Source organism: Diabrotica virgifera, chromosome 4 (assembly GCF_917563875.1).
Source record: "Diabrotica virgifera virgifera chromosome 4, PGI_DIABVI_V3a".
Lineage (NCBI taxonomy): Eukaryota > Metazoa > Arthropoda > Insecta > Coleoptera > Chrysomelidae > Diabrotica > Diabrotica virgifera.
In genome coordinates, this window is record NC_065446.1 from 120,216,932 (window position 1) to 120,233,091 (window position 16,160).

At 34.1% G+C, this 16,160-nt stretch overlaps 1 protein-coding gene across 2 annotated transcripts in view; it reads left to right on the forward strand.

The window, feature by feature from the left end:
* LOC114331369 (endoplasmin) overlaps nt 1-16,160 on the forward strand; it is a 41,457-nt gene that overhangs the window by 4,656 nt on the left and 20,641 nt on the right. For both annotated transcript variants that reach the window (XM_050649595.1, XM_050649596.1), the window contains exons 4-8: nt 4,317-4,477; nt 4,536-4,968; nt 5,736-6,052; nt 11,316-11,467; nt 14,984-15,155. In XM_050649595.1, the coding sequence (XP_050505552.1) occupies nt 4,317-4,477; nt 4,536-4,968; nt 5,736-6,052; nt 11,316-11,467; nt 14,984-15,155 (1,235 nt within the window). The remainder of the gene's footprint in view (nt 1-4,316; nt 4,478-4,535; nt 4,969-5,735; nt 6,053-11,315; nt 11,468-14,983; nt 15,156-16,160) is intronic.

Below are 16,160 nucleotides of genomic sequence, written 5' to 3' on the forward strand. Positions count from 1 at the left end.
ATAATACAAAAAGAGATATGGTAGGTGAAAAGAGTTTGTTTTTTGGTGCATGCTCAAATTGGTGTATTCAACTTGAAATAACAGAAACGGTAGGTTTTAGGTGTATAATGCTACCAACGCTTTTTGTAGTGTTTGAAAAGGCCTTTAAAATGAGCACCGTTAAACGTCGGTTACATTCAAACTAAGCGAGATATGGTGCAAAAAAATATATGACCAATGTACTTTAAGGAAAAATAGGTACCTACATACATAATAAGTACATATATTTAACCCCTCATCCACCAGAATTTAAATGCATCGCTTTTCTTCTGCAATACCTTTTAATATAGTGTTATTTCTACTTTCAAAAAGTTGAACGGGTTTAAAATGAAAGATTTTTGAAAAAAGAAAAGATAAAATTATAGAGCGCATTTTTAAATTTTCTTAAAAATCTTCCTTTTTCTCCATGTAATTCGGAAATAAAAATGTTTCACTCCCGAGAAGGGGTGGGAACCGCCCCCATGATAAAAGCGCCATAGTATATAGGATAGACTTTGAATTAGGAGATTGGGCTACTCCCAAAATTTCATTAAAATCGATGCAGTAGGATAGAATTCGGAGGTAATATCTTGTTCTTACTCTCGCGCATTGACTGCCGTAATAGAAATAGAATGAAGATGCAAATATTGTAAACTATTAATTTCTCTGAAAAATGAACTAATTTGAAATGAAAGTATGACTAATATTCTATTGATTTATGCAATAATCTATAGTATGTCCCCGAAATCTGGCATCGAACATTTTCTCAAATGCAGGAATTAATGATGCGTAGAACCATAAAATATTTTCAAGTATACAAGGTGTTTCTAAAATATCAAAATAACGAGTAACTGTGTTATTTTTATAGAATGCCAGTATCTAGTACGATAACGATAATAGATCGGTACGATAAAGTTCTCGGGCGGCCCTTCCGTCCAGCGTTTTTCTTTCGAGATTTCCTCTATAAGTCTTTTCCATTCCCTATTTCTCGCTCTCTGTTTGACTTCTCTCCATATCAGGCCAATTCTTTCATGATCTCTTGTTACAGTTCTTCTCCAGCTATTATCGGGTCTTCCTCTTCTATCTGGTTGGTATTCGAATGCTTGTCTGGTTATATTATTTCGGTCTTTCCTTAGAGTATTCAATCCATTTCCATTTCCTACTTTTATCGTGACTATTATTTTCTCTTGTTTTGTTCTTCTCCATAGATCTATGTTTGTTATTTTATCCGGCCAGTATATTTTCAGGATGTTTCTCAACGATTTATTTATAAAGGTTTGTAATTTTTTAGTAGTTGTCTCTTCCCGTCTCCATGATTCTGCGCCATACAATAATATACTCTTCTTAATGCAGCTGTTAAATATTTTGATTTTGGTTAATTCTGATACCTAGTTTGCATAGGTGGTTTCTTAAAGAGAAATGTCCAGTCACCATTTCAGTGACCATTTTGATCTCTAGTTTATTGAGGTGCATCAAACCATTTGAGAATTTTTTATAAATATTCTTGATTATTTTTAGTCTGGATTTGACCTTGGGTGGCTCTCCATTTCTTTTGATGATTCTTTCTCAGCCATTTCTGAACCTCGTTTTTCATAGCATCTTTAGTGATGCCACAGGAAGGTTCTGGACCTTCAAAAGTTTCTCTCGAGCCTTGTTTTGCCAACATATCTACTCGTTCATTCTTCATGATGCTGCACCCATATTAACACCTTGGCTGCTTTACGAGACAAATAGACCTCACACTACACGGTTGGTTATGTTGACTGTGTAGTAACTCACTGTGGCAAAGGTTCACTACAGGACATGTATTCCTCGTACTGCACTCAACGTAAGTTTATAAATATATCTAAATGCAGCCAGGGTATTAAAGACACTTTATTGTTTTTTACTAGGTTGTTGAGGAGATCTTTGCAGTTTCTCACCAGTTTTGATTTCAGCAGTGGGTTCTTTACTGCCAGAATAGCTGCTTGGCTATCTGTGCAAATTTTAATTCTCTTATCTTTAGGCTCTTCATGAATGATTTCATCAATACATGCCACCAAATCAAAAACTTCAGCCTGGAACACATTTGTATGTTGACCTAGGCTGTAAGATTTATTATATGTACTTACAAATTAATATACTTTATTCTTACCCTTTGGTAATGTCATTGTTTGCATGTATAAATACTCGGTGCCGCCCAAAATCCCGACAGCCAAAATCCCGACAGCCAAAATCCCGACGGCCAAAATCCCGACACGCCAGAATCCCGACAGGCCAGAATCCCGTCAGGCGAGAATCCCGACACGCCAAAATTCCGAAAGGCGAGAATCCCGACAAATAAAAATCCTCTCCTTTAGTACCATCCGCACCATCCTTGGATTATAAGCTTTCATTTGACACCTCAAATGTCATTCTACTTGGTATAATGATGGAGGAGTTGTGTTTGCGGACAGACAGACAGACTGACGGACGTGGATAATTCAAAGTTTTCACATTTTTTTCAAAATTAGTGAAAACAATAATGGAAAAAATCTTCGCGAATTAATCAGTTTTAATTTATTTCCAAGTATCTAGGTGATATTAGTATAATTAGCTAAATATAAATATATATAATATAAATAAATTTCATGTTTAAAATAATACTGTAACGTAACAAAAATAGATGAATACTATGTGTTATAGTTTTGAAAATCTGACAGGATTTTTAATTTGTCGGGATTCTGGCCTGTCGGGATTCTGGCCTGTCGGGATTCTGGCCTGTCGGGATTCTGGCCTGTCGGGATTCTGGCCTGTCGGGATTCTGGCGTGTCGGGATTTTGGCCGTCGGGATTTTGGCTGTCGGGATTTTGGCTGTCGGGATTTTGGGGTAGACCCATACTTATTTTCATAGAATCCTGTACTTAGTTACTTTATTTCGCATAGTTTTAATTACTTATTTATTGTTAATTCAACTGGCTCTCTTGTTCCTACGTTTTGTTTTAGTTATTTGTTCTGATATTCATTCTGCTTCTCTTGCAAAAATTCTTTATACATTATATTTCTTTCAAAACTAGATAGTTGTCTTTTCTGATGTTATTAAATTGCCATACGTCTGTGCATTGTGTTTCTTCTGGATGAGTTATGTTAACAATAAATCAAAAATTTTGATCAGAAAGGAACATTAAAATAGATTTTTCTAAAAATCTTAAATTTAATATCATAAATTTAAGAGGCATCTTACATACATTCTGAACATAGTATGGTATCTATAACTCTACTAAACATTAATAGTGCCCTTATCATATGGTGTGACTTTTAAACTAGACATGCCTTTATTTGGTTTATTTAGTAACCTTTTATGTCCTATAATACATTTCTAATCTTTTTCCAACTTATTTTGGCTGCCCATTTTCCTTTTATCGTTTTTTTCTTCTCTGGAAGCCATGTGTTTTGCACCAGTACCAATCTTCAGCCAATTAATCTATTATACATATATTGCATTAAATATTATACAAATCCCCGAGACTTCGGCAGATCTGCTATAAGCATATAAGCTCTTAGCCAATACCCGATATTGCCCGATAGACCGTTTATTTTTGAGTACTTTTCTGAACTATGTATCTCTTTTTGTCTTGTGGTCCATTTTATTTCCATGAGTTGATACAAAATGTTGTCAGTCACGATTGAGCACCCACACTGTGACAATACCATACTCCCAGAGTTGCCAGGTCACTTCTTTTTAAGTTCCAATTTGTTAGCTAATGTTGACTACTATCCCGGCTATTCTTACTTTTGTATATTTTTTATTTTTTCTTTATTCTATACATTTGAGTGTGTATTGTTTTAACTATTTGAAATGCTTTCCATATCTTTATGCAGTCTTCTTATTACTTCTTCATTAGATAATAATATGATCTTTCTTTTCGGAAAATCCAAATAACCTTCTCTAAAGCCACATTTTAAAAGCCTTCAACTTTTTGTGAATGCATCTGTAAGGGTTCATGTTTTAGCACACTGTAGAGAACTACTGGACAAATATAGCTCTTAAGCAGCTGAACTTTCATTTTTCTTTTAAGGTCTTTTAAGATCTGCAGGTAATTATTTGGTTATACCTTATACCTGTTCTTAAGGATGTTCCCTATTAGCCATTGAGACATGTTTTGTCAGGGACGAGACATCCTGAGTAATACTTCCCAACCCAATTTGACCTGTGTAGATTCTCACCCATAATTTTTTAATATTATAATGTGCAGTTGTTACTTGCCCATAATTTTGTTAATACACCTAATAATAATTGATATCTGTATTTAAATTAAGTGCAATCTTTTGTTTACTAGATGATGAAGTCGTTAAAAGAGAAGAAGAGGCAATCAAATTGGATGGACTCAATGTTGCCCAACTTAAGGAGTTACGAGAAAAGTCTGAAAAATTTGCTTTTCAGACTGAAGTCAACAGAATGATGAAGTTAATTATCAATTCTTTATATAGAAACAAAGAAGTAAGTTTTAAAAATTGATGACTAGAAATTTCTGGTATCTTATATTATTATTTTCTAGATTTTCCTTAGAGAGTTGATTTCCAATGCTTCTGATGCATTGGACAAAATTAGAATGCTGTCATTAACAGAGAAGAGTGTACTGGATAGCCAACCAGAGATGAATATTCGAATAAAAGCAGATAAAGAATCTGGCATGTTGCACATAACAGACACTGGTATAGGAATGACTAAACAAGATCTCGTTAATAATTTAGGAACTATTGCCAAATCTGGTACAGCAGAATTTTTAAGTAAAATGCAAAATGCTGATACTTCACAAGATATGAATGACATGATCGGCCAGTTTGGTGTTGGATTTTACTCGGCGTTCTTGGTTGCTGATAGAGTTATCGTCAGCAGTAAACATAATGAAGACAAACAATACATTTGGGAATCGGATTCAGCATCCTTCAGCATCGTAGATGATCCAAGAGGAGACACTTTAAAAAGGGGTATGTTTTTCTTTGTTTACTAATTTTATACAGACCTATCGAAGCAAATCGTAATTAGGGCAGGTTCTGGAATAAGCCTTTCTTATATTTGGTGGTTAGTTACTCCCACACAATTTATTTAAAATAGAACTTAAGGGCATAGTCGCAAAATTTCGGCTCCAATGCTTTTTAAATGCATTCATTTTTTTCCAATCCTGAGAAAACTAATAAATATTTTTGAAAAATTTAAACGCAGACTGAAAGATTAGATTATTACCGAGGGTCGTAAGTCCCTAATAAATAAAAAGTTTCTTTTGAATGAGATATTCGAAATTAAAAATCACACTAAATTTTCTCTTTTTTTACCCCTTTAAGTTATTAAAATAAACATATGTAGAAGTTTTTAGGGACTTTCGGCCTTCAGCAATAACGTAATCTTTCATTCTGTGTTTAAAAATATTTATTAGTTTTCTCAGGATTCGAAAAAAATGAATGCATTTAAAAAGCATTAGAGCCGAAATTTTGCGCCTACGTCCTTAACTTCAACAGAAAAACCCCAAACGAAAACAAAATAAAGCACTTATCTACTATAATAATGGAAATTATATAATTTTAATTGAAAATATCTTAATATTTGACGTTTCAACTTCAAAAGTGGAAATTAAAACGTGAAATATAGAGTATTTTCAATTAAAATTGTGGTTTATTTCCATCAAGTATAGTATATCGTTACAAGAAAATAGTTTCAGAACCAAAGTTAAGTAGCTTATGTAACCATCTAATTCTAGGAACAACTGTAAGTTTGGAACTGAAACCAGAAGCCAGAGATTTCTTGGACCACGAGACCGTCCGAAATCTTGTTAAAAAGTATTCCCAATTCATCAATTTCCCAATTTACTTATGGACTAGTCACACTGAAACAGTTGAAGAACCTCTAGATGACGATGCTTCTGAAGAAACATCTCCGTCTGCCGATGAAGATGATGCGGCAGTAGAAGAAGAAAAAGAAGAAGATAAACCTAAGACTAAAAAAGTGGAGAAGACCGTTTGGGATTGGGAGTTGTTGAATGACAGCAAACCGATTTGGACCAGAAAACCAACTGAGGTAAATAGTTTTTTTTAATATATCGTCGGCATACTGCCAAAAGTGACCAAGTCATGTTTGGATAGTTTCGAGAAAATGAAGTGTAAAGTTTTAGAAGGAACTATAAAATCGAACATGATAACTACACAGTTTTGAAGGTTTTTTGTTCCTAGGCTTAGTCATCTAGAAGCAAATAATGTAGTTAATAATAAAATATCTCTTATCATAAACTAACAAAAATGCATGACTTGGTCACTTCCGATGTAAGATAAAATTAATTAATATGACTTGGACATGACAAACTTTAGCAAAACGAACGTACTACCGATAAAAAAAATACCCGAAAAACATGAAACTCGGTCTCTAAAGATCTATATTTAAATAAAATACATCCTTGGGCATTTCATACTTCATGCATTTCAGTTTAAGCCATTCAACATTATTGCCTCTTTTATCTATGCTTTTATTTTTAACCAAGTTACTTGCTAGAGATTTGAAGTAAATGAAGTCAGAATCTATGGTGCGGAGGTCTGGCCTCTGACAGAGACGCGCATGAAAAAGTAGAAGCATTCGAACTTTGGGAAAATAGACAGTAAGCGAGGGCCAGGCAGGAGAAGACACCCGTGGCTCCAAAATCTGCGGAGGTGTTTCGGGCCACATCGATCGAACTATTCAGAAGGGCCATAAGCAAGATCAGAATTTCCATGTTAATAGCCAAGGTTCGCAACGGAAAGGGCACACAAAGAAGAGAAGAAATCAGAAAATCTTAATTCGTGAACGTTATAGGGACTAAAACTTTTATTTTTATTGCATTTGGAACGTGCAAGTTGGAAAACGTTTCAAAGGTCATTGTGTGTAAAGATGCGTACTTTTTTTGCTTTTTTGATTGCAGAATGCATCCAGTCTGAAGTATACCTCCATGTATGTGCGCCCTTTCTCCAAAAAGATATGTTAGATAACATCAAACAGCATGTGCTGCAAAATATACAAAAAAGAGCCAAAATAAATTGAGTTCGGTTCTGTCCACTTCAGCTATCAGAAAAACACTAATTTCTTTTATAGTAGTTTTAATACCTTTAATCCAGCAGAGTAAAACAGTTTCCATTTCACCTTCCCCTTTGACCACTTAATTTTGTCCAAGAAAAGCAATAAACATTATTGGGTTTCGCAGTTTCATGAGTAGTTCAATTGTAGGTATACTTAATCTAATTTACCAACCGTTGCACGTCATCCGCGTCATAGCCTGTGACGTCACATGGTACCAACACGAAATATTTAGGCGGTAGGTGTGTTCTTTTTCAGAATCATTTTGCCTAGTACACTGGAATTACAGCCACTAGACATATTTTATTATATACGCGTAGAAATAATATTTGACGATTTCTATTAATGTTAACCTAAATAAATACACAATAATATGTTTCATTTAATTTGTATAAATGGATTATAAAGCGTTTTTATGAAGCAGATTTGTTTGGAACACACTGTAACTGTAATCGAACGAAGGTGACATTTTAGAATAAATTGGTAACATTTATTTGACAGTTGCGGTGATGACACTTCATATTTGTTTATATTCTTTACTATAAGTATCTGTTTTATTATATTTACTGTTTTTATTGTTTTCTTTACTACAAAAAGATCCTCTACTATAAAAATATAAATTTCACCTAATTTCATCACGACTTGGAATAATCGAGGTACCTGACAACTTTTTTAGTTGTTATTGTAGACATATACAAGAACCGGCTCCATGCCAAGAGTTCGGAGCCGTTTTTTAATTATTAACAATGCAGTGCAAAAACGCTTGCACTGCAAATCTTTAAAGATTGTAACTTAATTCTTGTTATCTATTTCTTAAGTTTTTACTTATTTACATTGAATATTAATTTGTTTTGTTGTATAATCCACGTTTACAATAATAATTATGTGATATATTTGATTTAAAATGGATTCGGGATTTTTTTATACTTTGGCAACTATGTCAACTTAGATATCTGGCGTAGATAATGACGTGCAACGGTAAGTAAATTAGATGGACTGTAGATAACTTCCTTGTATAATACATTTGAAAAACGTCCGACATTGGAAAATTTAAAACCAAAAAACCTTGTTTTTGAAATTTCTTTGCGTTAGAACAATAATTTTGACACAAAATTAAGTATACTTGTACGTAACGTCTACTTAAGTTAAATTGATCAGACAAATCCAATATCAACTCTCTACCGAAAAAAGTGACCAAGTCGACTTGGTCAGTTTTCGCAGTAGCGAATACCAGTATTATGACTTGAGCATTCTAAGAGGTACCTGAAATTAGGCAACCATATTTGTATTGCGACTAAGCTGTCAACAAAAAATTGTACTTTGCCTTAGATGGTTGTAGGCAACAGCCAGCTATGGCTGGAAAGGTATGAGGGTCGATGTTTTTATGCTCTGTGATAAATCAAATTCTGATTATTTTGTGTATTTGTGCAATAATTCTGTGTTTTATGAGATTCTGTGTTTGTAACTGTTAGTAATAATGAGTTTTTGGGGTAAGTTAGTTTTATGTATTGTGTGTTGTATATGTGTAGTGTGTTATGGAGATATGTGCTTCACGTTTCTCTGTCCTCTGTAACGAAAAAACGATGGACTACCCCAGCTAATTGAAACAATATTCGCAAATATTACCTCAACTAACCAAGATAGCCATCGTTACACCCTTAGCTTAGCTCAGTCACTCAGGTGTGTGTTCGTCTTGTCCTAACCTCAGATATGAACTATGAAAATTGGAATGGAAGCAAACAAAACATAGTTTTTAACTAATCATGTTTATTGTTCATAAAGATATAATAAATAAAATGACTTAGTAAATTGCATTAACAAATGTATTCAAATTCTTGCCAAAAACTAACAATTCTGGATTATACTTATGGCTTTTGGTAGCTGATGGTATCTTCTTGATGTCGTATGGTTCTGCTGTTGTAGACTTCTCGTAGGCCTGGGCGGATCTTCGGCCCAAGGCCCCTGCAGCTAGAGGTGGTGGTTGTGCAGTCTGGATGTAATTGTCTTCGCCTTCAAGTGTGCATCACCGGTGATGTGAGGCTTAAGTTCCCGAAGAGGGAAAGGTTGATCTCTTTCCAAAAAAACTATAAAATAGAGACACATATCAATCATCAAGAAGAAAAACCAACGTGTGCCATCTGCCGTTCTAATCGTCAGAAAGAGTAGCAGATGACAAGAATAAATCAAATGAAATTTAGATGAGAATAGTTAAAATTCTGGTTACTAAACGTGCATACATGTAAATTAAAAGATAATTATATTTGAAACTAAAATATCAGAACACATGGTCTGACATTGGAAGTTAGGTTAGATAAAAAACAATATAAAAACTGTTAGACGGAGAAATATAATCACAATATAATGTTATCCTTACCCCAAGAGATGATTTGATGAAATAGAAATGATTTATTTTTCGAATTACATGCCTTTTTAAGGATTAATTTTTCCCTTCCAGTGTATGTCAGGGAGTAGGGGGTCAAGTCGATGAAGTGACACTGTCATTGAAAACGACATTTAAAATGACAACCAAGTACTATGAAGTAGCGGCATGTTCCGTATTGAAAATACAGATATTTGGAGAGTATGAATATACAAGGTATGTTCAGTATGATGATTTAAATGAAAGAGATATATTAAATAGAAGATAATAAAAGAGGGTAATAAAAGAGAGCGCCAACCGATTTTTAAAGGGGAAAATGGGTAAACCAATTAGAAGAAGATAATTATTAATGAAATATTAAAGGAAATAAGGTAAAATAATTATTTTAAAAATAAAATATCAAAGATGTGACGTTTGTAACGTTACACCTCTATTATTGGTATGTTTTTGTTGTTCACTTCTTCTTGGAGTATTGGCAACCAAAGTCTGCTGCATTCTGCTGATGGATTCCCTACACATTTTTCTTCATTCAGTAGGATTAGGGCTGGTTCTTTGATTTTTCTCTTTTTCATGTTCGTTTCCTTCGTGACTATTGATGCATCTTTCCACTGTGGTCTGTGTTGATTGTCCCAGGCATGTTTGCATATCTGTAATTTGTCAAAATCCCTGTTTTTGATGTATGTTTCATGTTCGTTGATCCTGACGCTTAATAGTCTTGCAGTTTCTCCCACATAGAAATTGTTGCATTCACAGGGTATTTTGTAGATGCAGTTCTTTGACCTCTCCTGTGTGTTGTTCGGTTTGGTTTTGCACAGGACCGATCTGAGTGTGTTAACTGTTTTAAATATTGTTATCTATGTTGTACTTATTCCCTATCCTTTTTAATTTTTCTTATAAGCCCTTTACATGATATGGTATTGTTGTCAACCTTGAGTCCCTTTTTTGGATGTAGCTGGATTGGTTGTGTGGTTTTCTTATATCCTTTCTTCTATCTTGTGGAATTCTTTGTTTATAAATGAGACTGGATAATTATTTTTTGTAAGACCTTATGTATTTAGCAGGTTCTTTTCCTATTGAAATACAATACAATATTGAAATACAATACAAATACAATAATGAAAATTACAATACATATAATAAACACTCGTAATATGGATTCATAAATTCAGCATTCCCTGCAATACTCTATTCAACTATATATTAATATGATTAAAAAGTTGTCTGGCAAAAAATTAATATATCAGAACAGTAAATGCTATGCAGTATTATACCCTATAGATCATTATTTTTAAAACTTAACAAGGAGCCAACAACTAAATAAAAGAGGGTCCTGTCAATATATCGCTGGTACCTATGATTAATGTGATTCCTAATACATGTCCAGTGAAAATAATAACTCTTTTGATAAGTATTGGCGATTACATTTTTTTATATGCCCGTCCGCGAAGATTATAACTCCCAAAATATTTATAATGAAAATATTTAGTTCATAATAGATGCCGACGAAAACAATTATTTCTGAGAACTTTTTACTAATTATAATTTTCGTGGACCCACAAACAGAAATGATGTTTTTTGCCGATACTCCTCAAAAATAATGTTTTTTGCGGCGTTCATTGAAAGTTCTATTCTTAACGGCATTTTTCGGAGTTATACTTTTCGTAGTCGGCGGCGATATATGGTAAATTATCCTTTTGTAAACATCATTAGCTCGACAACTCTTTTTGGGTCTTTGCCTGGACCAGGATATCTCTCCATTCGCAACTAAGACGTTGTCTGATCTTAGTTGTCTAGTTAAGCCATGGTAACATTTTATTAGCAATTAATATGATTTTAATACACTTTCGTCTTCTTATGTAGGTTGAGGATGCAGAATATAATGAATTTTATCAGGCATTGACCAAAGACACCAAAGATCCACTTACCAAAATTCATTTCGTTGCTGAAGGAGAAGTTACATTCAAAGCTTTGTTATATATTCCTACTGTGCAACCATCAGAAAGCTTTAATAGGTAAGTACTCATTTATATTTGTATTATATGGCTACAAAGTTATACTCACGGTTAAATAAAATATTTTGAAAAAGAACAAGAATTTATGCTAAAATTAAAGTACAGTAGACTCCCTCTATAACGAGAACTGAAATGGTGGACTAATTATCTCGTTATAAGCGGATCTCGTTATATCAGACAACAATAATATTGAAACTAGCTGATGCCTCTTACGTAGTTTATTAAGTGTCGATGGTCGACCTGAATAAGGGCAGACTTCGCCATCCTAAATTGTAAATGTCCTACAATATTCAATATCTGTCGATAGATAAACAACAAGAAGTTTATTGCAGGCGGCGAGTTTATTACAGCACTTGCCTCGATAATAACACAGATGTTGGGAATTTTTATATACAGGCAGTTGAGCTGTTTATTTATAGCCATTACAGCACTAAAACAGGTAAAAAACATGTTCTTTGGTTTCGTTTTTCCTCGTTATGACCAAATATGCCTTGTTGTAGAGGGTTACAGTTCAATAGGAATTTTATGGGACACCTAATGTACAGCTGGTTCCTAAAAAAACTGATACGACTCTTAGTAAGATTTGATCATTTTGAGCAGTGTATGATTGGTCTGACATTATATTATTATATTTATTATGACAGACAAATAATAAAATAAACAGTCATTTTTTGAGGTTGAACAGAATACATTATCTGACAAATTTTAAGATTTGGCAGTGACAGTGACAGAATGTAAATAATAAATATTTATCCTTCAAAATACACTGCTCAATTTTCTACAAAATACGCTCTAAGAGTCGTATCAGTTTTTTTTGGAACCAGCTGTACCTCGTTATAAGCAAAACCTCGTAATATCCCTGTTCGTTATAGAGAGAGTCCACTGTATTTTGAATTTTGAGACTGAAAAAGAAACAAGACAAACTTTCTAACCTGTTGTAGTTCCCCTGGCAGTAAGTTTAAAATCATTCCAAATTTAAGCAGTATTTTGTCTCAGCATAACTGGTCTTTAGACGCGATACTTTTCAAATTTTTATGATAACGCAACCGTGAGTAGACAACAGAAGACCATAGCAAAAATCAATAGAGAAGTTACAATATTAGGGTAAGAACAGAACAAGTGGGTCGCGGTGAAGGTGGAGGTGGAGGTCGCGGTCGATGTCGATATCCATGTAAAACAAACACATTATAGTGAATGGAAGAGAACAGAGCAGGTAAGTGTAGGTGGAGGTTTAGCGCGATGCCATCCAGGAGGTTTACATCGATGCTTTTGAAAATAAAATGAGTTTGTTTTACATGGATGTCTACTGTGCGGCCTACAAGGATGCTTCCCTGTGATTGGTCCGTTCGAAGGCAAGTTGTCATTACCTGCGCTATCTGAGTTGATACTTTTTATATAATCCTTTTTCTTATTCAGTTTATTTTTGTATTTCTAAAGTAATTAAATTCAGTAAATTTTTGAAATATGAAGGAGGCTCTGATTATTTACAGCTGACATTTCATCATTATCATCACTTGACTGACACAACATCGCAAAAGAACAGTCTTTTTGTCATTCAAATTTCATTAAACTACTTCACTTGATAGTGTTTCTAGCTCTACTGACAGCGCAGGTGACCTCCTTGCTATGTGCTGTCGACATCGACCGCGACTTACTAGTAGCATCCACCGCGACCTACACCTCCACCTCGACCTACTTGTTCTATTCTTACCCTAAGAGTATGTATCCATCTCTTTCTTGACTTCCTCGCACTTCTATTCATCCTTTCTCCCGCTTGTGATGTTGGTATCTCCAACAAGTGTTCCGACCATCTCATTTTTTAAATTAACCATCCTGCTAAACTAAAATAGACAAGTACTACTGATACTAAGCGGTGCTCGTTGCCCATAGCCGAAGAAACACCTGATCGTAGCAATTTTGAACCAATAATTTTCACGAGAATAGAACTTGTCTAGTCCCTTCACCTTTCTTCTTTTTCTTAAAGATTCAAGTTCAATTGTAAACTCTTCTCTGTCTTCAGCTGTTCTCATTAGCTGTTCAATATTTAGTCTTGTCCATTGTCGAATATTTTTTAGTGACAATAGTATTTTCCTTCCTGGTCCCTCTTTCCCTCGATCTTGCTATTCACTATTAGTTGAGCTTATGTATAAGTATTATTTCTCAGTATATGACCTAGGTATGATGTTCTTCTAATTTTCACTGTGTTGAAAAGTTCTAGTTTCTTGCATATCCTTTCTTTGTTTGAAGTATGCAATATCCATGAAATCTTGTGGATTCTCTGGTAGATCCACATTTCAAAGGCCTCCCAATTTATTTTCGGTTGAAGTTTTAAGACTTTAAGTTTTAATGGGTCGACCGGACCCATTTTGATAAACGTAGTCGAATTTTGAGTTTTATTCGAGTATCACATAGCAGTCTAATTTTTTTGAAAGATTTTCTGGCATCTTCTATTCTCGGTGTTATTTCTATCTCAGGATTTCGGCTGTTTGACATCACTTTGGTTTTATTCATGTTTATTTTATACCAAATTTCTCACAGACCGAGATGAGTAGATATGTTGTAGACCCAACGACCAATCAACACTGTATCTGTATCACTGTCACTGTTGTATCTGATGCTGTTGATGTTTACGCCATTCACCTTGACTCCACCGTTGGAATCATCCAGTGCATTTTTAAATAAAAACTCAGCATAGAGACTAAATACTAGCAAGGGTGACAAAACACATCTTAAACCTTCAATAAAACTGAATTTTGCGTTACCACTTGAAGAGTACAGGGGAAAAACAAGGAATGTCACTTTTTCATGAATTTTGGCTTTTCTCGCCATGTGGTAGCAAAAACTGCGTACTATCGACTAGACTATCGATTCAGAACAATAACCAGAAAGATCAGTCTATATAAATTTTCTAATAATTTGTATCCCGGCGAAGGACCAGGATTGTCCGCACGCCACTGAACAAAAATAAGGAATGTTAGCAGTCTTTTCGTGCATTACTAAATTAATAAGTTAATATAGATTAATATTATATTAAGATTATAGACTAAGAATTGCTAGAATTCTGCTAAGAATCTCCTAAGTAGTTTTTAGATATCATAAGAATTAAACCTTTATTGGTGTTTATCTCAATATAATGTGACATTCCTTGTTTTTCCCCTGTACTCTTCACTTATCCTTTCATAACTTCTGTATGTCAATATGTCTGGTATTTGACCGATATCATATTACTACTCCTTCGTAGACGTAATCGGACCCAGACTTTTATTGTCTTTCAACATTTTCAAAGCCTGTAGAACTTCCAATTCCTACAGTCTTGACCATTAGATTGACCAGGGGAATACTGAATACTGTTCTAATCATGGAAAATATCTGTAGCATAAGTCTTACATACACCGTTTAGTTCATCTTAATGTAAAATGAGTTTTCTGTCATGGTCTTGAAGCAGCCATAAACATGTGTGATTCGTTGTTTGTTATTTGTTTGAGTTTTAAAGATTATTAATACATCTGTATCTAGGTATGGAACTAAAACCGACAATATTAAATTGTACGTCCGTCGTGTATTTATCACTGATGAATTCAACGATATGATGCCATCTTACCTTAGTTTTGTTAGAGGGATCGTAGATTCTGATGATTTACCATTGAATGTATCTCGGGAGACGCTACAACAACACAAATTAATCAAGGTAAGCAACTATAATAAGTGTATGGTTTTTATTTTTTTTCACGAAAGTGCATTGCAATTTAAATTTGTACATCTTTGTGTGCCGTGCTTGTTTTCAAGTGTTGGCTATCGCCATATTAACAAGCTGATGAAATGTTTCTCGGTCGGCAGCTATATGAAACAATTCCCCAACCGTTCCATATGTCAATTTTCTAATGTTACGCAGCCAGGACATAGTATGATACAATTGATCCAAAAAAGGCATAACCCAGACATCCAAAGTGAAAGTTTTCCTCCACCACCAAATTGTTCTATATGGTCCACATAATGTTCAGTAAAAAGTTACACCATTTTGAGCGTCCGGTTTGGGAGGGACGTACGTGGGGGAGAAGTCGGTAAATTAGTAGTTTTTTAAGTTTTTCGTCAATATCTCTAAAACTATGTGGTTTAGCGTGAACAATGTTATATACAAAAATGTTCTACATTAAATTTTAAACAAAAAAGGTCCGATATATAATTAAAAAAAAACAGTAAAATCCTTTATAAAAGGTATATACATATTTAAAATCCCTAAAAAGGGCTACATCACGATCACAACTAGTTTTCGATTGGTTTACCAATCATCATCAGTGCTTACGTGAAATTTACATGCTAACCACCAAGATATAATTTTATAAAAATATGTGGGTCAAAGCCCTGTACAAGTAATCCGTCAAGGAAACATCGGTTGAAAATGCTAACTTAAGCATGGATGTTTAAAGTATTTTACTAATATTCCCCAGGTTACATCTGAGCTGTGGTTTGACTTGTTCACATGGTGAAAGTATGGCAGCAAGTGACTTACTGCCCTGTGATGTAGCCCTTTTTAGGGATTTTAAATATATACCTTTTATAAAGGATTTTACTCTTTTTTGTATTACATGGTATACAGCCAAATACAAGAAAACTTTTTCCTTGTGGATTTTTCGATATATAATTGTTCTAAAACGAACGGTTCCAAAGTTACGGAGGTAGTATAGTATAATGG